Here is a 24,480-nt window from a genome sequence, read left to right as displayed (position 1 = left end):
TATTTCTTTTTTAATATAAGATATTGATTTCCCAGAATATACACTATGTATTTGGCTGTTTCATGTTTTTGTTATCTTTATGACATTTTTCTTTTTAAGACAACAACAAAAGAAGAAACAGGCACAGAGAAAAATGATCATTTATCATTTTAATGTTACCTTTTTGATTTACATTTTAAAATTTTAGATTTTTCTTTCTTTATTTTTTTTTTTACAGTTTATTAAAGTCAACAAAAACAAGTACAAATGCCACATAAACACTCTGCAAGGTACATTATCAAGGAAGAATGTGAACTGAAAAAGCACAAACAAAGAGTTTAATCTGATATATATCTCTGAAGTTAAACAGTCCAGGAATAGGCGCATTGCTTTCTTCATTGCTGTATAAACAGTGAAGGGGTGATACTAACATGAGCACAGTATGTACATTCATCTTACAATTTCATGTCTCCTTGAGACATTTCTTTCAATGCTATTCTACATGTAAGTTAACAAGATATGACATCGAGGTCGTGCAGTGTGCATGGCATGATCGACTGCATTACATTAAAAACCGAGAAGTAGTTGTGGCAGCAGACTTCATAACAGGAAATGGACAGTTAAAAAAATAAGGCAACAATAACATGTTTCATTCAAAGGCTTGTTACATTTCAGGGAAATGTGACCTGTATCAGGATGATGATGACATGAACAGATGACATACTAAGTTTATATCTTGTGTATATTGTAGTCAATGAAAATGTAACAAAAGTCAGATAAAGGAATAGCATGTCAATATGTAAAAAAGAAGCCTATTATAATGGTTGTAAATCTTACATGGTAATCTTAATTCCCAAATAGATAAAAAAAAATAAACTGCCAATTATTATTTAAATTATTGTGATAAATCTTTTGTCACCTTCTTCTTACAAGTTTAAATTAACAGTCAAAGTTATTATATCATCAGATGACATGTGATAAAGTAATAATTAGCAGTGAGAGTCACAATGACATGTTTCGACATTATCACCACAAGGTATTGCTTTAAAACATTATTTTAAAATCATTTAGAGTGAGATTTGGTTTGACAACCTAATGCATTAGCCAACAGGTATTACATTATCGGTAGTTTCATGGTTTCTGACAAGACAGGGGACCAAACTAGAGGCTCAGTTTAAAAAAAATTGAAATTCATCAACAGTCAAAGCAGAAATGAGACTTTATCTGCTCAGAAACTAACAGCAGTCATTTAGAGTGTATCAAGACATTCAACATCTAAACTTATAGAATTCGAGACAAGTCACTTCATCCGTCCTTACATCAAGAATTCCCACGTTCAGCAAGTGTGATACAACCACTGATTGACCATTGATTCTATTGCTGTACATTATGAATGGCGATTTTTGAACAAGCGAAATTATGCATTTTATCATTTAGGTTGTTCATTTGTAAAGGGAATAAATTCATATTTGCATGTATTTGATCCAGGAAACCTTTTCAGTGCAGTCCCTCGATCAACGTCAGTTTACAATCAAATGATGTGGAAACACAAAAATAAAAAAACGAGTGGTCACATAGACATTGATTGAAAGACATCACCTTTGAAATAACAGTGCAACTCCATGCTAGCTTGTATACTTTAAATTTCTTATTTCTTATTACGCTAGACATTGAATGGGTTGTCACTTTTCCTCTCAATCACACACATGGACGCACGCACACACACGCACACACATAAATGTGTGCAGATTCAAAGGCGTTCCCACAGCTGCACAAAGCCAAAATCTGTTTGTTTGCATAACAGTGACGCAGCCTGAATTACGGTTTCTGCGCGATATGGCTAAGCCTAAATGAAAGACATATTCCTACTAGTGTCACTTTTTCAGCAATAAAAGTAAATGGGTGTTGATGCACTGAGGAGCTAACTTCTGTAAATATCTGTGATAGAAATAGTTCTCGCTCAGAAAGTTGCAGGCCCAGTTTTTAAATATTTTATCTCAAGCCTAATTTATTCTAACTTATACTCAAACATTATATAGATACTGTGCGTCATAGAAGGGCGGCTTACTGCTCGCTGACCTTGCTTTTGAACTTCACCACCATGACGGTGATGTTGTCAGGGCAACCACGATAGAAGGACTGGAGGACGATGCTCTTGGCACCAAAATGAGGCTCGCCCAGTCGTTCCCTGATGAAGCGAACCGCCTCCTCATTGCTGAAGGTGTCCCACAGGCCGTCCGAAGCCAGGATCATGAACTCCGGCTGCAGCTTGTTCAGGTCAAACGACATGATGTCAGGATCGGGGATGACCACATTGAGGTTCTTCAAGGGGTAATCGCCCAGAGAACGGGACATGGCCAAGATGCCCTGAACGCGCCAAGAGCCGTTGAAGCTGATGAACCCGCCTGAGGAGGAACACAGAAGGGAAATGGTTGGAAAGTGATAAGGATTGGGACGTGAAATACAAGGTGTAGGGGAAGATGTTGGAAAGAATGTGAGGAAGTGAGAAAGAGAGACAAAGGTGAGAGGAAAAATAGAGAAACAGATGTTAATGCCATTAAACCGCAAGATAAAAGGGTTATATTAATTCTTCTGAACCAACTGGCAGCATGTCCGTTCATTTCTACCAACTATGAGACCGATGTGTTCACATCAAAGTGCAGATAATAATAATAATAATAATAATAATAATAATAATAATATGGATCAGAGCCACTGACATGTTTTCACTCAGCGCGCATCGTTCATGCTCCGTGGAATGCAATTGTTAATGTTGGATACATTTCAGTTCATGTCACATCCTGTAAGTACAGCTGGGTGCCCTCTATGGCTTCATCAGATTTGCAAGCAGGGAATTGTACTGGAAATGATAAGATAAAGATTTCCATACTAGGGCAGGGTGCCTCCCTAGTTGCTAGTGAGCAAGGCCATAGCCAGGATTGTAAAAATATGAAAGAGTTTAAGCTATTAAAAAAAATCCCATTATGAGTAACTTTCGATTTCTATTATAAATTAGCTAAAATCCCCCAATTCCCAGAAGGGACATGTCCTCTGTGTCCTTTTATAGTAGCGACTTTAGCATCTACTGCCTGTTTAGTTAACTGCTTTGACGTAATTGTTAGGAGATATTATGTACAAATTGCAATTAGTAAACAAGAGAGACAATAGTCACTGAGGTATTAACCTAAGCAGTTAGCTGCTGAGGGCAGCAGTTAAGCGTGTGAATGCATTCATTAGCAAACATTTCCTCCCTCACATTATCCTTATACTGTATTTATTTGTCATTACATAACCAATGGCTTGTTTTTATTTTATATTAAGTTATTTAATTATTTAGATCGTTTTCTTCCCCGTACAGTCAGCACTAAGTTTATTGAAAATGCAACATGAGAGCAACAGGTTAAAATCACTTCAATAGGTCACATCACAAACACCTGAGACAATTATACCATAATTAATTAAGTCATAATTTATAACATACATAAAAAACATCACCAAGAATGTTTCTTGAGATCCATGGAATACAATAGTAAAAAATACAAATAACTTATTTTGCATTGCCTGACCAGCATTTTCTGTCAACAACAACAGGATGTTGGATGACTTGGATGACTGGTCAAGAATGAGTCCCATATAATAAAAAAAATAATCTTCAAAACCTTAAAAAACAATAAGTTTAAATTTTAAAAGTCAAATGAAGAAAGATAAAAAAACAAGTGGTGGTTAGCGCTGTCGCCTCACAGCGAGAAGGTTCCAGGTTCGCATCCCGGCTGGGACCTTTTTGTGTGGAGTTTGCATGTTCTCCCCGTGCCTGCGGGGGTTTTCTCCGGGTTCTCCGGCTTCCTCCCACAGTCCAAAGACATGCAGGTGTTAGGTTAATTGATGACTCTAAAATTGCCCGTAGGTGTGAATGGTTGTCAGTCTCTGTTTGTCTCCATGTGCCCTGCGATAGACTGGCGTCCTGTCCATTATTCAATATTAAGTCAAAACTTTCCTTAAAAAACCAATTGATGAGGATTTAGTGGCATCTAGCCGTGACGTGGCAGACTGCACCCAACTGATTACATATTCCATCACCTTTACCTTTCCATGGGTGTAGAAAACTCTACGGGGGGCTTCAGGTAACATTAAAACACAAAAGACCCTCTCTGGAGCCAGTGTTTGGTTTGTCCGTTGTGGGCCACTGTAAAAACATTGCGGACTCTGTAGAAGACGACCTGCTTCCTATGTAGATATGAAGGGCTCATTCTAAAGGAACAAAAACACATTGCTTCTTAGTTTCATGTGATTATATCCTATGAAAAGTTATATTCTATTTATGCCATAGGTCCCCATACATCCTCCTGCAACTTCAAGATACATAATCCGGCTAATTCGGTTTCTTTTTTTTCAGTCAACTATTGATGGTGAAATGTCTTCAAGTGTTTGTGATGTTTCTCTTTTATAATCGGTTGTTGCAGGCTGTGGCTCAAGTATTTCTTCCATTTTTTAGTGCATAGACAGCACTTAATTTAGCATTTAGTTTTGTAGTAAGTTACAGGAGTTTAAAGAAAATCTGTTCTATTAGTATACTAGTCTCCTGTATATAAGAATATATAGCGAAAGTATTAGATGTAAGTATAAACAGTAGGAAACCATGTGTAGTACCATAATTGCACAAATGTTACATAAATAAGTAAACAGCAACATACTGGAAACTCCTCTTAGTTTTTTTTAGTACCCAGTCAGACCATTAGATGGAGATGGTGGGCTTTCCTGACAGCCACCACACTGACTGACTCGGCCAACCTTTCAGCAAACTCTCTTCAGCGCAGAGAGCATGATGACAGGGTAGATTGGAGAATTATGTCTTCAAATACACCTTAAATACTGTGCACTGTCTGGCTGCATTTGATAACATGCTGCTTTAGAAGCAGATTGTGTTATCAGTCACTAGGGTTTGATGTCAGCCTGCGCACAGAGACACAAGATGTGGGGAAAAAAAGGATAATGGTGCTTAGCTTTGATCATAAGAAGACTTTTTAATGCTTTCATGACAACAATCTGAGTTTTGATGTTGCCACAAGTTTTAAGTAAAGCGTTGTTCCGCTGCTCAAAATCAGTGGAGAAAATTCCACTGGTTTGGACTGCAGCTGTTTTCTCACCAGCCTTCTTGATCCTCTTGCGTTCTTTGAGCTGGTAAGGTTTGTGGTCGTGCGACAGAGGAATGGCGTTGCCGTCTTTATCGCAAAGAACTCCACGTGAGTCTCCTACGTTGGCCACCGTCAACTCCTTATCAGACAGCAGGGCCACCAGGCAAGTAGTACCTGAAACAGATGGAGGAGAGAGGCGAACAAGGAAAGATAGAGAGGGGAGGAGAACGAAGTAGACATCAGAACAGTGAGCTAAATTTTACAATGTCTAAGGTTAGAGAAGTTAAAGTTTTCACAGAGGGACAGCATTCTACCAAACCTAGGACCCACTACTGGCTCTTATTAGTAAAAGTCTTACTCCTGATGATGCTGAGGACACTTTCTAGTGCTTGGAAGGAGAGAGATCCCCCCTTTTCCTTTTTTGTTGTTGTTTTCCTCCTTCTTGAATGACTATTTTTAATTTTTGCTATTAGTTTTTTTTTTTACTTTACCTATCTACTTATGTTATATGTTGTTTGGTTGCTTGGTTGGTTGTTGTGACCGTGTCTGATGTGGGTTGTTGGGAGGGATGGCGGGATTCTGTTTTTTTTTTTTTCTGTTCTATTTTTCGCTTTGAAGCAGACACACGGTACGGCCGTAGTGCCTTTTATTGTCAACTTGCAAAATTTAATAAAAACATTTGGAAAAAAGAACTATGGGCTTTTTTCTGTCAATATCTATTACAATATAGTAAATGAATTAACTATAATACAGAAACTATTAGTGGCAATAACTTACAAATCATTTGTGCATATATCATGACAATGCCAACATGCTGATGTTTAGCAGGTTTCCCATCTTACTTTAGCGTGATAGCATGCTAACATTCACTGAATAGCTCTAAACAGAGAGTACAGCTGAGGCAAATGTCCTCAGTTTTGTGGCTGATTAAAACCGGATGATGGAGCTATAGGAAAAGTCAGTGGAAGTTATTACAATTCATCCTGGGGGGGATGCGGATTCAGGCGAGTCCATCCAGTAATTGTTGAGACATTTCACTCAAAACCTCAAATGTCAACTTGGTGGTGCATGATGTCTGTACAAAAGTAAAGTGCAATCCATCAGATGATTTTTGAGATATTGCAGTCTGGACCAAAGTGGTGGACCAACTGACAGACCAACACTGCAATTCATAGCAATTGTCCAATACTGCCATAAAACATTCCGGCATAAAAAGTATGGGAAAAATGATAAATGTATATCAACTCAAGGCATGTATTATCATGTCAACCAACTCTAAATATAGCAAAGTTAATTAAAAACTTCAGTAATCTAACAAGATCATTTGCCTCCTTCCCTCCTGGATTAAAGGGAAACGCATGAATTGTGTGCAAACATTACAAAAACTCTTTGAAGTTACATTCCTTTTGTACCACTCTCTGAAACGCTTTTATTTCTTCTCCTCCTTTCTCTCTTTGTTGAGCTTCCCAGCCAGGCAGAACAGAGCCTGGACTCAGAATCTGAGGCCTATTGTGTGAGATCCAAAGTCCTGCAGAGAAAGAACAGATCTGCCTGTTTGGCCATCTGCTCACACAGAGCAAAGACAAAACTGGATAGAGAGAGAGAGGGAATAGAGGAGGGAGGGAGAAAAGACAAGAAAGTAGGGGTTCTTACTGGTCTGGACCACCCTCAAACAAAGAGAGAGAGGGGGGGGGGGGGTAGACGGAAAAAAATGGAACATATAATAGAGTAATTCTCAGGATTTTAGTGCAAACCCCCCCTCACAATGCCATCACAAGAATGTGGATGACCTACTAACAGTTGAGACTACCGCATATAGGTGTGATGTTGACTGACTTGACAGTTTATGTCTCAGGTGTATGGTGTTGAGCTGAATGAAATAAATGCTTCTCCACCATGAAGGGTCCTTCCATTCAGTCCACGGTTACTCTGAACCTGATGTGGTCTCGCTAGGGATGAGATGGGAGAAAGAGGTAACGCAGGTCGCAGTAGATGCAGAGGAAATAAAGAGTAATTGTTGAGGAGGGGTGGAAAGAAGGGGAGAGATATGCGTAAATAAAGAGAAAAGAGATTACTTCTCAGTGGGACAATGATTTTACTAATCCCATGTATAGCTAGGGGTGTAAAAAAGGTGATAAACAGGAAATAAAAGAAAGGGGCAAAAAATGACTATGCCAGCTGGAAGTGAGACTACAAGACTGAGAGATGAATGGAGTGAATATTGATGACACTTAACTGTAAACGACTTACTAAATCTTTCATGCAGTTTGTGAAAAATCCATTTCTATTAGTTTCATCATTGCATGCATCCCTAATCCTGCTGCACGTGCCTATAGCTGCCGCTGCATTGGGCCACGCTGTCCAGCTAATTATCCTTATCTAGTTCCCATGGCGATAGAATAAGTCTGTATAATGGACTGAGGTGCCTTGCTAGCACACCCTTCCGCAATTAGCCCCCTGCCCGACACAAGTTCTGCATTCCCTATTAAAATGGCACCATGGCCTGCATGCGCCCTGTGCTCATGCTAATTATTGGCTTAGCTTTGTCAGGCACACCTTCAACACTGCAATAAGATTAACATCTCAGCCCTCATTACACTTATTCACTCTCTAAGAGTTAGCAAAGACTCTGGAGTGTCCGCATAGCACCCCAAAACATCCTATGGATTTACAGTAAGTCCTTAAGTGAGCTGCTTGGCATTCAGGTGAAAAATGAGAGGGCGGGACACTGCTACAACCCTGCTCACCCCATCTTATTGTATAAAAGTCTTTCTAAAAAGAACACTACCTGCCCATTGTTCCACCCACAATGTGGTTTATGTCCCCTAAGAGCTGCCATTCTGTCTTACCTCCTTGGATTTGCACTGTTTACATTTATAGCAATGCTATTTTTAGCATTTTACACTGCATAAAGCATTTTAAACTGCTTTATGAAGGCTATGCAGCACTCTGAATTTGCATACTATGTCACTATGAAGCTTTAGACGATATCTGATTTCTAGACTGTGTAGTTTTTCTTTCATTTATTCCTTTCTGTTCTAAATAGCTAGCTGCCTCAGGGCCAGCCTTAGGCCTTTTGAAACCTTGTGAGATTTTGCTATGGGTTTGCGTGTACATTCAAACCAATTGTTCTTCCAGAGTGTTTCTTGTTCCTTTTATAATCCTTAGGATACAGAATAGAGGGATTTATCATAAACTGCAGCGGCACTCAGATCATATCTGGTAAAGCACTTGATTTGACAGGCCTATGAATCTAAGTATCTCCTCTGGTGGTTATGGCAACCTAGTGGGTCAGGAAGTGGTTTAAGGGCGTACTCACACTGTCAATCAGTACCTTGACCCGTGCTTTAGGGTACTTGTCCCCCCTCCCTCTCCCCCTGCGGGCCAGGCCCGTTTGTACTCACACTACCTGGGCCTCGGCGGAATGCTTCTTGCCTGCCTATACGTCATCAAGCCATAACACGTCACACGCATTGATTGACGTCATCGCGATGCGTCGCTTTGTTTATAAATCTTTCCCTTGACCTCGTCAAGTTTTTGTGCGTCTTGTCCAAATTCTTTTTTGAAAATTTTCATCTGACCAAATCTGCAGTAAACACTCCACCTTCGCATCACACCAACGTGAACCTTTCGCCGCCATTGTTTTAAATGTCCGCGCATGGTTCATCCTTCTTTTTTCTATGTCCAAACAGGCGCACATAAAATGACGTCAGAACCGCCGTATGCCTCGTGCATGTGCGCACGCTCGTGCTCATACATGTGCAAACGTGCTTTACAAAAGCCCACCTCTCCCAAATGGGCCGTGGCCGGCAAGCGTACCGCACCTAGACCCGCACTCACACTGGTCAAACGAACTAGACGTTATTCGCGAAACGTTCTTGGGCACGCAGATTTTTTCTTTCTAATTTGTCGTCTTCAACTCCAATCAATGCTGCCTACTCTACTCTGCATTACAACTATTGCCACATATTCAGCAATACTCCCCATGAAGTCAGCAGAGTTCCCCTTTAAGTTAATCAATGTCCTTCCTCTGATATATTGAAAGCTAAATTTCTGGAGTCCAAAAATCTTGAATGAAATCATAACATTTGGTCAGGTCAGGCTTGGAACTTGCTTGAGATGATAGATAATTCATCACATTGAAAAACCTCACTATCTAATGGTGCTGCAGTCATGCAGTGAGCAAGAACTGCTTTTAAAAGAGTCTCCTTGGTAAGCTCAGGAAACTCAGGCACTGGAAACTAGAAAGTCAGCTGCCAAAAACCACTGCAATGATGAGCAGTGTCATACAACAGTAACTGTCACATCTCAGATGTTATTACCTGTCAAACCTGTTTGGTTTTTGTCAAATGTTTAATCAACATTATGTTCATGTCCCTAGGCTACACACTTCCCAGTGTCTATACTGCATATACTTCTTATTAAACATTTAAAATGGAATTTAATTTAATTTGATTTATTTTTTATCTTTTTGTGTCTTCTTTAATTCAACTTTTAACCCATTGTGTATCCTGGACACTCTGTTGTTATGTTGTCTATCTGTAGGGCCACAGTCTTGCCAAAGGCTGTACTGCAAAAGGTGAAGCAGGACCCAAAATACAGTATGTCCTGATCCGATATGTGTGGATCGGTATCAGTCTAATCAAGCTATTTTTTTATACTGTATATAAATTTGGACAGCTTGACAGCTCCCTGAATGTGAAGCCATAACATTTCGATCGACCCTGGCCGGCTGCAGTATGGATCATAAATCCCACCTTCTATGTTAGCAGATGGGACACATGGTCCACACCAAACTAAACAATCAAAGTACACCTGAAAATAAATTTCTCCCGAAGATAGTTTCTTCAATGTAGGTAGTTCTGATCCTGCTGATTTATGTTCATGTGTTCAGTATGGTTTCAATTAGTTATTTGTTGCTATGAAAATGGGGGGAGAAACGTCATGATTGAGAGCTGTGGTCGACTCGCGGTTGGTCCGTCGGGTGTATGGGTGGGGTGCTATGCACCCCGATCACTACTACGCAGAGTCTGGTTGCAAAATGACAAGACGGCCATATTTTGGCCCATTTTTGTACAGTTGGGGGAAATGGAGATGCGTCATCCATCTTAATATACAGTCTGTAATTGCTATCATAACTGTATAAAGTTTGACCCATTTCTGATCCTTGATTGTACATATTCACATCTTTTATTTCTTTTAACACACCTGCTGTCACAAACACCAAGCTGTAACCTATTATTGAACACAGCGCTGTGAGCGATTCCTTCACAGACAAAGCGACATGCACAAATAAACAACAGCAAGCTTTCTCAATTAAAGATATCCACATTGACAGAGATCTGTAAACTTTGGGTTAAACCAACCACACTTGCTTTGTCTCTAGTTCAGTAACGAACAACACAGACTCAAAAAATTGTTTTGGCAAATTATGGTCAAAATGACTTTGTAGTAGGGTTGTCACGACACTAGAATTTCTACGACGATACAGATACCCAGGAAAATACTCGATACTCAATACCATTTTTAAAATAAAGATTAGAACAATACAAAAAGCATCAATAACTACACTTTTTAAAAGTTCTCCGACGTAGTGAAAATAAGAAAGAAAACACATAAGTGTAGGATGTATATATGACAAATATTCTTTTAAATATTCTTGTTTGCGTTATTGTGTTGTATAGCTCAGGGACTTCTGTGAACATTAAATTAGTCCATAAAGAAGATTAAACTATGGATTCAGTAGGTGAATAAGTTGTTGTTAGTCAGGTTTCTCCACAGTGTAAACAGGGATCTGGTCCATGCTAATGTAATCAGCTACAGTCCTGTTAATCTTCTGTGTTTCTGTTGACTTGGCTCCATATTATCATTGCTGATTTAAATAGAGTTGTTATATCAGTCTGCCACTGTTTCTGTCTCGTTGCCGGTTGACTTTTCAGACACGTTATTGTGTCATAATTAAATGTGTTAAATTAATGTCTCTTAGCGTTAGACGGACAGGATGATGTCAGCTGTTTAGCGCCACCGTTAATGTTACTGTGCTTATTATTAGACACTAGCCACTAGTGGATTGTTTACATCCTTAGCCTCGTATGCTAAATTCAAACTGCAAGTTTTCTTTGTTCATTTTCTACTAAAACTGGTCTCAAAAGTCCTCCAGCAGCAGCGCTAGCTGTGTTCAGTCAGCTCAGTGTTGTTAAGTATTGATACTTTTGCCAATTATCCGATACTAACTTTTAGTATTGATTATTTTCCGAGTATCGATTTTCCCTATTTTGTCTTCAGTACTCTACCCAAAATGTCAACCACCCCTCTAGCTCTACCAATACCTGTAGGTCACTTTTTGATCAAGTTGCTGTTGCTTTAGTTACAGAGGAGAATCAAAGGCATCTATATTAAGATCTACTCTCAAATGAATCAGATACATTGAGTAAGTTAAGAACAGTTCTGACCTGTCCATATTAGTTTGATGGCAATTAACAATTAAAGTCAGCAAAAAAAAACGTTCAATAACATGGCGTCACTATTTGATGCCATTGCGGTTAAAATGGCGTTGCTCTCTGCTCAATAAACAAAACAAACTTTGGGGGAAAACACTAAAGAGTTTGAACAGACTTCTGCAAACATACTTGGTGTGAACAAACATTTAGTTGAAGGGGAATGGAATGTAAAGGGCTCTTGTAAAGTAATCTGACGCTTCACAGAGAAAACAACCAGTCCAAACCAAGATTAACAACACTGGAGTCAGAACAGAAAAATGAAATGACTCACAGCAAGAACAGAAACCACAAATACCAACGTCAACATTCAGCTTAATATATTTAACAAAATTGAGCTGAACTCTGAAGGGAGTTTAGAGGACATTTATATTTTCTCTGGTAGTTTAGGAACACCTGATGAACATTTCTAACTACCGAAGAGGCATATAGTTATTATAGTGGTATATATATATTTATATATATATAAAGAAACACATTCTTGCAATGCAACATACACTAGTTTGGGACGAGTAATACAAATACTTCCTGTTGCATTACTGAGGCAGAAAGAAATCTTTCCTTCCTGCAGATATTTCTAAAAGGTTCTGCTTTCAGGCAGTAAAGCCTTTTGCAAGTTTGACACTGAAATTATGTTGTGTGTCTTCATGTTGCTGTGTGTATTAAGAGGCCTCAAAGGCAAAAATGTCCTAATCTTAACCATTCCTACTGCTCTCTATTACCGCTTGCAAAAATAGCTACTGATTATTGGACTAATGCACTACTGGACACTGCTGTGTGCTTGCGTGGTTGCAAAAGTGTACTGAGAGATGTGTTTCACAGCTACATAAAGGTTGGTATAAACAGAATACCGGACCACATTAAGGAAACTGTTTCCATAATAGACTCTAAGCTCCTGGCCATTCCATCAAAATCCCAGCTCCTTTATCTTTCTTTCAAGTTCTTTTGTTGGCTGATAAACAACAGAGGAATTAATGAGCAGTGGGATAAATCTGATACGCTCTTGTCCTGGGGACTAGGGGCATAATTCAGAGTTTGTCTCTCTATTTTCCCTCTCTCTTCCTCCCCTGCGAGTGTAATTTAGGCCTTGATTGCAACAGAAAGCGGGGGAGCTGTGCACCTTAAATAATGTGATTGTTGAATCAGATACAGGGAGAAGAATGCACAACAATTACCTGATCAGCAGATCCCCTCCTGAGACGCTGACAAGAAATTGTGCTGCGGCAAATTCAATCCATGACTGTCTAATGTTTGGATTTGACAACACAGGAGCATTTTCATTGTGTCTGAGCTTGACTAAGTTTATCCGTAAGCTTGGTGTCAGAACTTCTTGCTGTGCTGTCCAAATAAAGATATATAGCAGGATAAGAATATATAGGCAGATCTTTGGAGCCTGGATTCAACAGGCCATGTAGTTTAAGAACAGAAGTAGGCAGAGAAATTGACTTGGTAGCAAACATATACCAGCAAGTATAAATGAGAATGAAGAGATTGTGACAGGCCAGTGTAAGAAAAAGGTAATGCAGCAACAGCAGCGTATAAACAAAAACACCCTAACCAAAAGTGACCATATATGTTAACTGTGCAAGGAAGTAAGGTCAGCTAGTATAAGAGCCCCTGGGTATTAAGTCCATGATGCAATTACATCTTTGACTTGCACAGCAGCCGCATTCTTGCAATAACACAAGATCACGTGAGAATCCATCCTGTCAGGCTCAAAGTAATGCTTTGAGTTTCAGCTAGAAGTCATCTGGCCAATCAGCATCCTGTGAGGAGCTACTGGAAGTTGAGGGACAAGGGGGAGCATGGGCGACGATGACACAAGGGGTGACTGCTTGTTCAAAAGAAAAATGGTCACCTCCTAAAGAGGTTAGCTTAGATGCTGCAATAACATCGGTTTTATCAGTTTTTTCTCTCTGAGAGAAGAGAAACTATCTGATGAGTACCAAGTAGCTTTGCTGCCTAAACCTAACCATGTAACAAAGTAGTTCCATATCACAACGTTAACTACGTGCAATGGTTTCACATCATTGAATAGAACGGTCACCTTTTTACGGTCACATGTCCAAAACTGCCACTGTGCGACCATTTCACGACGTTAGGTAGAACAGTAATATATGTTGTTTTTTGCACCCTGGTCGGCAGAAAAAAATGTTGGCATTGTATGTTTCTACAAATCACAGAAACATTGATATTTAACATTTTTGGCACCCTTTTAAATCTGTACGCAACATACCAGGCTTTCAACTGTCTTCAATTTAAAATTATAGTTAGATAGAGTTAGTTAATATTTTATGTTCAGAGAAGTCCTCTGGAAGTCTTGTGACATACTATGACAAACCTCAAACTCAAACCCGGGAGGCCGCAGTTCATGTCCCAACCCATGTCAAAACTAAACATAATTACACAACAGATGTACTTATTTTAACTCAAACTACGATCTTATCCTAAACCTAACCATGTTGTTTTGATGGCTAAACCTCAGTGACATTAATAGGTTTTGTTTGAATTTACGGCATTAATCATGTGTTTAAAGCTGCGACCGTGGATAATTAAAAAGTGTTGGTGAAATGTTGATATTCAACATGCAGTAGCCGTGGTTTGCAGTAATGTACAATGCCAACATTTTAAACGTACAATGCCAATGTTTTATTCTGGCGACTGGGTTGCATTTTGGGAGACAAAAGCAAACAAATAGTCTGTCATATAAACTAACATCTCTTAACGTTAGACGGACAGGACTGACGATGTCAGTGGCTTAGCTCTACCATTCACTTTACTGTTTATTATTAGACACTAGCAGCTAGTGTCTGTAAACTAGTAATCTGGTACTGACTTTTAGTATTGATTATTTTTAGCAGTGTTGTTGCTCAGCATTTAACTCCTAAGGAATGACATTGCTATAGATCTCCGTCATGAGTTACTCCTTAAATCTTTATACTGCGTTTACATTTCTCCTGTGTTTACTCTGCTTCTCACTCAGCTAAGAGAGTTCGTATAATCGGAGGCACCGGTAGGAAAAGCGACTTTCCCCACAGGGACGCAGAATTCTTGAGTTTGCAGCATGTCAAGACACTTAGTTTGTGTAAGCGTCTTATAATCTGTATTTCAACTCTCTCCACTGTTCAATAAGCCAATAATGTTTCTGCTGGAGAAAAAAAATTATTAATCTTGTTGTGGGTCTTGGCCTCGTCTACTTTCTAGTATAGATGTTAAATTAACAGAGGTGGATGAGAAACCACATGAAACTCATTACTCTGCTGCCCCTCCTTTACAATTATTGACTCTCTGATGTCTACAAAACCTATTATGAACTTATTTTACCTTTGTCTTCATCTTAAAAACAAGGCTGTCATGGAATCTGGAACAAATATCTTCATTGCACTGTATGATTCTGCCGTGAGGACATTTTGTTCTCTTCCTCCTCTCGCCCAAAGGCCTGTTTATTCAGATCAGACTTTTTTATCACCCTTTGTATCCATGTTCTCATTCTTCTCACCCTTCGTACACCGTACTTTCTGTTTTGCTGTCTTCCCTTACCCTTTGTATCAGCACTTCTCTTTTATTGTCCTCCCCTTCCATTCGCCTGTTGCACAGGTATCTCGTCTCTTTCTACTGTATAGCTCTTGAAAATTGATCTGTATGTGGCCCTTTGCCCTCTATTGTGGCCATAGAGCCAAGATGATGTACTGTATGCGCACATTTAGATCACTGCTAATTAATGAACCAGCGTAGCATCCTAATAGAGAATAAAAAAGTGAGAATATACGCCTGGGTGAGTGTATTGGCAACTGCTGGTTGGAAATGTTTAGCATATTCCCCAAACCTAAAATACACACATGCACACCCACACAAACCTGCTTCATTGTCAGTGGCAGAGAGCTTGTCAAGCATTTCTCTGTCCAAAGTGAGGATCTGCTGCTCCAGGATGGATGGATACGACAAGCCACCCCTCTCCTTTTTTTCGTCTTTCTCCTTGTCTTTTTCTCTGTCTCGCTCTCTCTCTCGTTCGTAGGTCAGTAGCTGCTGGCGGAGCGCCTCAGGCAGGTGGGCCTTAGCAAAGTCAGCAGCAGCCTGATAATGAAGAGCAGAGGAACACGGAAGAAAAGTTAGAGGGATGCAGCAAAAAAAAAAATCTGTTTGGTCAAAAACACTATCAGAGGTGTAACCAAAATATATTCTGACCTACACTATGATGGGTGTGACTTTCCTTTAAACTGACCATGCTCAGGGAGTGGTATTAATGCACTTAAAGTAATCGGCCAGAAAATTAAATCAACAACAATTCTGATAATCGAATAATCGTTTAATGCATTTGCAAACAAAAATGACAAACATCTGCTGGTTTCAGCTTCTCAAATATGCCAATTTACTGCTCTCGTCTGCTTTATACACTTGTATTTTTAACGTTTTACAGACTAAACAATAAATCAGTAGGTTAATCATCAATCATTAGCCCTACAGTTGATGTCCCCATATCCAAATACATGGAGGATGTGTAGTGCAACCAATGAAAGGCTGGAACCAGCCAGAGACCTCTCAACTGAAAACTGGCATTAAAAAGGTTTAAAAATATCATGCAATAGAACATTATTATTATTGATACACTGACAAAATCCTTATACATCTATATTAAATACACTCAATGTATTGGTGAGTGACATAAACATGAGGCTACAGTGGCAGTAACCTGATTGTCTTTCTGCCTTGCTGAAGCAGATGAGTCACAGATAAACAGAGATAAAGAGAGAATAAAGTGCATCGCCAATCAAACGCACACAAGCTCATGCTCGCACCCCTCTGTGGGATAGAGCTGAGCCAGAGAAACTGTATCCTTACCTCTATCCGTTTTTACTCTACGGATAACACCAACTAAACCTTTTCTTGCACATTCCCCGCCGGCGTTTCAGAGCAAATAATGCCTCCCTCCCTTGGCTCAGTGACAAACAGGGAAGACAAGCCGGTCACAAGGTCGCAAAGTTAAAAAAGTTCCAAGTAAAAATGTCAGATGATATTCTGCTGACATGCCACTGATATGCAGCATGTGGCTCATATTTCATACACAGTTTGCACTTCTAACTAGCCTGATGAAATTAAGAAGCAGTGGATAAAGAAAACGGAATGAGAAAGTCAAGACCGCAGGAGAGAAAAGGTGTGCAATTTCCTGTCGTTTAATATATAACGATTAAGGTTTTATGACAGAGACCCATGGATGAACCAGATGTCTCAAGCGATCACACACTGTCCTCATTCAGCTCTCTCCTATATATACCTTCCTTCCTTTCTTTCTGTCTATATCTCATTCTGCTCTGGGAAATTACTTTCAAGGACTCAGATAACCCTGCCTCCTCTGCTTCTTCTCTACACATGAAAACAACTCTGCTACTCCTCTCTTTTTATCCTCTCAGTGTTATTGAAGCTTTCCTCTGCAGGCTCCATCACTCTTCCCCTATCTTCTGAAACCTAAGCACTTTCAATTTTCCGTTCCCCACAAATCCCTTCTCTCCGCTTCCACAGTGATGTTCTGTCCAAAATCGCCATGAATTTTTTTCTAACACACTCCTTTCTCTTGTCTCTTGACATGCCTTCATCCTGCAGTTACCATGCGGAAAGCGGGAGTCATAAACTTTCTTTGAAGGTCATAAACAGAACAAGTAGGCTTTTGTCTGCTTGGGTTATTACTGGGCCAATTGCAGAGCAGTTTGATTGTCTGCCTGTCAGTCCTTTCACAAAGCACTGGGGTCACAAAACCTTTTTTTCTTTGTCTACATTCCTCCTGGACTGCAATCAGTCTTTGTAACTGCATGCATGTGTGTCTCAGCTTGGGAACAGCAGACAGCCTTGACAGAAATGGGAAGTGGAGGCTAAGTCTTGATTATCTAACAATCTAACCTGCTGGCTAATAAGATCGACATATCGAGCACCTGGCTGCAGCCCCTGCGCCGGCTTACAGGATAAAAGGAGGGAAGGGTGACGGAGGTTGTGATAGCGGGGATGGATGGGGGTGAAGGCTGTGGGATAGAGGGATGAAGAAGATGGCAAGGATCAAGGATAGTAATACAGAAGGGGAACCATATGGGGGATGAGATTAGTGGCTGGCATGAGAGCACAATAGAGGAACGCAGGAGGAGCTAAAGGATGAGAGAGCAGAACCAAAATAAATGAGGTACACCGGGCTGGCTAGAGCTCTGTTTAATGGGAGTTATTGTAGCTGAAAGAGACAGAGAGGGGTCAAAGCATCAGAGGGCAGGAATTAAAATTCTAAGGTTTCCAATGCACAGCAGTGGAGAAAGATTAAATGTGCTGAAACTGAAAGTGGGGTGAAAGAGAGACAAACAAAAGCTGATTTAATTTACAAGATTAAATCATTTGTTGTTTACCGTGTAAGTTACTATCTATCAAAGAGTGAGTTAAACAATGGTGATTGATCATATGACCCACTAATGAAAGCACTTGTATTTGCTTACTTTCCCGTGCTAAAATCAAATGCGCGGCACAGTTTGTGTCGCATGTTTCACCGTTCCCCTTCTCTCTTCAGACCTACTATCAGTGGAGCATGTAAAAGGCCTCACGCAACAGGTGACAGCTGCCAATCTAGTGATGTCAAACAGTCGAGACTGTTTGGTTTCGAAAGGAGCTCTGAGATCTCGCCCACATTTACATCTTACCTCCAAAGTGGCCACTAGAAACAACGTATCTCAATTCTTACGGATTCCAACTTTAACTATTAATTAAAAATCAATAGTGTTTTTGAGAATCAATACAGTATCGCAAAACATAAGACAGCTATAATCAAGTGTTCATATATTTTCTTTCACCCCTAGACAGAAGTGAGAATAAATCAAAAAAGTTTAATGCCAGGCTGTAAAACCAAAACAGCTGAAAATGCTCAGTAAAGCTCAGTAAAGAGGGAATCTGGTTATAATTATATGAGCTACTCCTTTCACGTCAGGCCATTTGGTTCATTGTTAATACAAAAATATTCACTGCAACTTAAGTCATTATAATGAGGCTGCAATTACAATTCATTTTCTATTATCAATCAACTTATCAACAAGAAAATAGTGAAATAACACACACACACACACACACACACACACACACACAAACCTTCCTGTCTCAACAGGGCCACCGACACGCTTTCATCCCTTTTATCATCTACCCAAACACTCCCTCCTGACTGCTAACTGTGGGCCACTCTGATGGACAGCCCGACAGAAAGTCAGGTCTTTTAAACACTTCCATCCATCACATCACCAGGCCGGCCGAATTTAGGAAAGTCACCCGAGCTTTCCTTTAGAATCACCCTGAGGAAGTTTCATAACCAAAGTAGAAAAGTCTCTTTCTACGGTCTCTCTGACAGCTCAAGCAGGCAGATGGAGAGAAGAAGAAAAGGGAACGGAGGGGGGTGAGACTGAGGAGGGGGTGTAAGAACTATTCATTAGCATCACTCAAGTACATCATTAAAGAAAGAGAAAGAGACACAGTCCTCCCAGTTTAAAGACTGAGATGGGTGACAGAAAACCATCAAAGCTGTGAGTACAGTAAAAGCACTGGATACTACAGGAGAGGGAGTCTGGAAAATGTAAAAATATTTCTCTTTGTTGTTTTGATTTCCAGTGCAGAAATTTTAAAATTATAATCACAGGGGTCATCTCTGATTAGGCTAATTAACAATTTCCAAATCCCAGTGTAAACCTAGCATGCAATGACTATAAACTGTATGTGCTCAATGTTATAGAAAGGAAGGATATCATTTGTTTATACCTTATATTAAGCAGGAAACTTAAATATGATGATAAATAACCTGGGCAAAAAGTGCTGGTGCTCTAAACAAATCACTGCAGTGTGGTATGTTTCTCCTCTGATGACCTTGACGTTTTGTTCACAGGGCCGAATAAAGTACAAGCATGGAGTCCATTTTTAATTATCCCACACGCTTTGTATGTGTCAAGGCTATGCCAAGTACAGGGTGTGAGTGTGTGTGTTGGTACAATGTTGTCACCGTAACATAAATAGAAACCCTAGAAAAAGAGGAATGTGAATGTGGGTCAACACAGGAGAGTCACAACAGATACTACAACTCCTGTTTACTGTGAAATACAGAGAGCTTTCCCTGATGATTATAGGCTCATGAACTCATTTGACACAGGCTTGAAGGTAACGGGTGTTCATTTATATGTGAAAGTGCCAAACTCAAGCTTTACAATGCTTACAAAAAATAAATTACAACATTTATAATGCTTTGTTAAGTGAGCAAACTCCAGCTGCTGGGGAAAAGCATTTGATACATTCAAAGAGCTCCAGGACAGCTACTAAACCTTGTGTGAGATTGTTGTGTCAGCAGTCATGTGTCGGCTCTCATTTTTATTTCAGTGCTGACATTTTGCGCTGTAAAACAGAATATTAACAGTTAAACATGTAATATTGATCTTGGGAATATCAGCACAGTAGTTTTTTAAAAAAACAAAAAACTTACTGTTTCTGGAACTACCTCATCTCATCATCCACATTTCATGATAGCAGTGCTGTAGGGGAGTCAATTCACTTATTCTGACAGGTTTTAAAATACTCAGATACTTCCTCAAACAACTGCAACAACACAGGAATCCAATTTGTAGATTTGTTCAACTTTTGTTTGTTATAAAACGGAGAGACTTCCCTCTGCTGATGAAGACCCTAAGATTAAAGCGGTTAAAGCTCTGGAAAAAGATAGAAAGTGGACCTTGAGTTAAGATTATTTTTTTTGTCAAATTATACTTAATAGGTTTTTTTTGTTAATTATTTAGTTTTGAGATCTTATTTTTCATATATTAAAAAAAACAATCATCCACCCAACTGCATGGCCAGTTCTATTAAATCATTATGCTTGCTACCCATTTTGTCCGTTTTTAGTTGTGTTGGAACCATGAATAAACTACATGTTGCGCCAACCAACATTTATATTGATCGTTTTCAAAAAAGGTCAATAATGTGCATTGTTACCTGTTAGTAAAGCAATTAATAAATATGTACATAGTCACCTCACAAATTATGTGGTTTTAAAATATTAATTATCTTTAGTGCAGTGCAGCAAGACTGAAAACCAACTTGTAGATGTGTTTCACTTGTTTTTAGACAAATGACTGTAAGACTAAGTATTGCGGCACTATAATTTGCTGCCTGTGCAGTGTGTGCCTGGAGCTAGATTTGTAGTGTTTGTGTGGCCTTGAAAACACCCCCTTGCGCCCAAACACGCAGATTTTAACCCAGGCATCCCAAAAATATTCGCTCTCTCAGCTCTTAAATCTCACCCAAAACCACAACAAACATTGTGAGCGCAGATGGGTTCAGGGATTGGAGGGCTTGGGGCGGAGCGTTGATGGTGGTACTGTGGACACACAAACACACTCACGCAAATTACTACATTAGCAAGAAACATTAAAAAAATAAACCACTCGGAGCAACATTCAGATTCAAATACCAGTCATGTCTCAGAGGATATGTGTAATGGCCAACACTGTGCTGCGTGGCTGACAGTGTCGAGAAGACATCAATGGAGTGAACGATGATTTCAGAAGCTAAGCTATAAAAGTGGATCAGGACTGGAAAGTTGAATAGAAGTCCATTAAAAAGTGTCAGGGAATGCTTCAGTGCGTTCAAAAGAGAGAGAAAGACATGAACTACTGCCTCTTGGCTAAACAGTCAGCTCAAGCTCTTCTCCCTCTCTCTCTCTCTGACTGCGAAAGAATCAGAGGTGGAAGACTGGGATGATAAGAACACCATGGTTACGGCTGCCAAAGCCTCCGATTGGCCGAACATCTGTCCAACCTCAGCAGACGTCTCATTCTAAGGCGTCCCCTAAAACTTGCGTTGACACACCAAGATTTGACCCCCAGGACCGCTCTCATTCATTGCCAATAAAGCAGATTTTATGGCAAAGGTGACCGTCTAGCCAAGACTCCAAATCTAAACACGCACACGCACACACAGATCCTGCCGCTCTTTACTCATAAAATGAAGGGAACTATTACAATGTTGATTCACATTCTGGCAGTGAACAGACTCAGAGCCATCAGTCTGCCTCTCCACACTCAGTACACATAACTTGGAGTAAGATCTCACTGTGTGTCCTTCCTGCGACAGCCGGGTCCATTAGAGGAGGTGAAAACTCATATTAAGCCTAAACAGTATATTAGAAAAAGGCCGCCTGGTTGATCCACAGCTTCCTGCGGCCTAACCTCATAGTAAGAGCACCCTGTCAGTGTCTACGGCCTGGACACCGACTCCATAATAGACTGGTGTTAAGTTTATAGAAAGGAGGCACAGCATCATTTCCGAGGCCCTGTGGCGCCAGAACATGATTCATATAACTGCTGGAGCATGCAGAGACTTGAGCTGCTGGTATTACAGCCTCAATGAATACTGGTTATCTGCTGATGATAGATATATTGATTTTGATATTGGAGTAAAAAAAAATAAAGGTAAGAATTGGGTGATATTAATTCTTTTAACACATGGTACACATTTGTGATAAGTACTGAGTGAGACATAATACCAGTCATTTCGGACACCGGCTGATGAGCTCAGTGTTTCAGCAAAGGCTCTGTGCCTCAACTTAGAAGAAATATATTATAACTTGGTGAAAAGGAGACATGTTTAAGCTTTGACAAAATGAGAGCTTTCAACTGCATCTCAATGTCTCAAGAAACAAATAAATAAATCACTTTTCACTTAATTTTTCAATTAAAAACTTAAAATAGAGTTGAGGTTTTACTTTATTCACTTTAGTTCAAATGTTTTGTTCTTTTACCTGACAGAGGCTATGTCTTCCCAGATTTCCTGTCTTTGTGGACAGCTACACTAAGCACACCTTGAACTAAAGGCTGCCCTGGAGATTAAATTGATGCTGATTGTGTATTTTAGAAAATGATGGTCAGTTTCTCTAATATCAACCGTTGAGCTTTGGCCCTTTTTGACTTCACCCTGTGCCAAGCTGGTTATACTGATGTTGTTCTACATGTGTTCGTACAGCGTACTGAGATGCGGGTTGTGAATATACAGTATATACTGTACATACACTATTACATCAGTCAGGCAAAATAGGTATATAGTAACAACTCATTGGCTTCAAATCTACTATGAAGACATGACATTTTTTAGCTTCATGGTGAACTAGTGAGCTAGTCTATTAAAAGAACTCCTAACATGCGTTTTACTGCAGCTGCCGTGATTACATTGACTAAGGAGAAAATGATGAGGCCACTGTTCAATTACTCTCACTGTCTTTTACTGACTTGGTAACAAAATAGGACAAACTCAAGTTCGTCAACAGACTATGGTGTCCTGCTGTGCTTGGCAGCATCCTGGGAGTCCTGTGGAAGACCTTTGCTGCAGGTCGTCTTCTGTCTCTCTCACCTTGTTAGCTGCCAGGTCGTTACTCTTCGTACACCGTTCCACTGCTGTGCTGTAGAATGAAGGACCTAGCTAGGTTCTCCATTTAGTAATCCATTAAAAAAAAAGTGAGCACCTTATCGTGAAATGAACATTTGACGGACCCACAATCACTTAAAGTGTAGCCTGGCTTAAAACGAATCCACAGACTTTTTCTGCATGAATATACTTTACATCACATACGCCATCAAGACAAGTTTTTTGAGTGATCACCTATTGACAGATAAATCCCGGACAGTCGCTAACAGCCAGACATGGCTAACAGCAGCCATGTACGCCCATATTGAGAGGCAGCTCAAACAAGTCGATAACCGAGTTCTATTGAACTTCGATAGAACTGAACTCCAGTGCATTCGGTAATCGACTTGTATGGGCTGCCTCTCAATATGGATGTAGCCGGCTGCTAAGGCTCTTAGCATTGTCTTTTTTTTAATAAACTCCAGGCTCTCTAACTACGTTGTTGATGCTTCGTTTATGTGTAGGGACTGCTATCATGCTACCGCAGAGGCTTGGTGCTATTTTGAGCAATATGGATTTTTAAAAAAAAGGCATTTTGGATGGTTCAGCGCTCCACCCCGAGCTACTTACTGTTAAACATGTCTTGCTACTAGTGATTGTCTGGGATTTCTATGTTAATAGGTGATCATTCAAAAAACTTGTCTCGATGGCTTATGTGATGTATTTCCATGCTGAAAAAGACTGTGGGTTCGTTTTAATCCGGAGTTACACTTTAACACTGACACAAGTCTGCGCAGCTGTGATGCGTTCTGCTAGCTTACACGATACAACTATGTAACAATAATGCTTTTAACATCGTTTTTCTACTGCTACTCACGCAGCAAAAGAAGGCACTGATGCTCATGTATCTCCAGCATGGCAGTAAATAAAATTCAAACTTTTCTCTCGACTTCTACTCACACACAGCAGAAGTGTGGCACCCATGAACTGTACTGCTAGTCGTTGAGCACTACAAGTCTGTCATTGATTTAGTAATAATCTACATAGGTCTGTTAGTAGCACTGCAGAGGGGTGGCCTTGTGCTGTGTGCATGTGTGTGCATGTGCTAATATTCATGTATATGTGTCTCTATTTGACAGACAGTAACAGTTATTCCATTAAGCCTGGGTGCTCTACACATCACATGCCTGTCTCACACAGCGGAGGGGTGGCAATTAGACTGACTCCAACAACTGGCATAAATCAGCACGGGTCATAAACACCACAGTGAGGGGAAAAGAGAGTGATGGAAGCAGAAAAAAAAATGAAATGAGGAGGTGAGTGGAAGAGAGCAGGGGTGATAAAAAATCATTTTAGATGTGCGCTCGGGTGAGAAAAAAGAGGAGAAAAAAGATGGATAGGAAATACCAGAAAAAAGAATCGCTTCCAACTCAGATCAGCTGCCAAGTTTCTTGGAGGAGGACTGATTAAAAAATACACAC

General features: G+C 39.9%; 1 protein-coding gene across 1 annotated transcript in view; it reads right to left on the bottom strand.

Annotated features, from left to right (window-relative positions):
• Nucleotides 1-212: 212 nt before the first annotated feature.
• The window catches only part of ppm1lb (protein phosphatase, Mg2+/Mn2+ dependent, 1Lb), a 47,588-nt gene continuing 23,320 nt past the window's right edge, over nucleotides 213-24,480 (bottom strand). The window contains exons 2-4 of the mRNA XM_083914301.1: nucleotides 15,466-15,682; nucleotides 5,124-5,285; nucleotides 213-2,384 (exon numbers count right to left, since the gene is read on the bottom strand). Of these exons, the coding sequence (XP_083770427.1) occupies nucleotides 2,044-2,384; nucleotides 5,124-5,285; nucleotides 15,466-15,682 (720 nt within the window). The 3' untranslated portion in view covers nucleotides 213-2,043. The remainder of the gene's footprint in view (nucleotides 2,385-5,123; nucleotides 5,286-15,465; nucleotides 15,683-24,480) is intronic.

This window comes from Echiichthys vipera (assembly GCF_963691815.1).
Source record: "Echiichthys vipera genome assembly, chromosome: 5".
Taxonomy (NCBI): Eukaryota; Metazoa; Chordata; class Actinopteri; order Perciformes; family Trachinidae; genus Echiichthys; species Echiichthys vipera.
The sequence above is the reverse complement of the archived record's forward strand: the minus strand, read 5'-3'. Positions and strand labels throughout refer to the sequence as shown.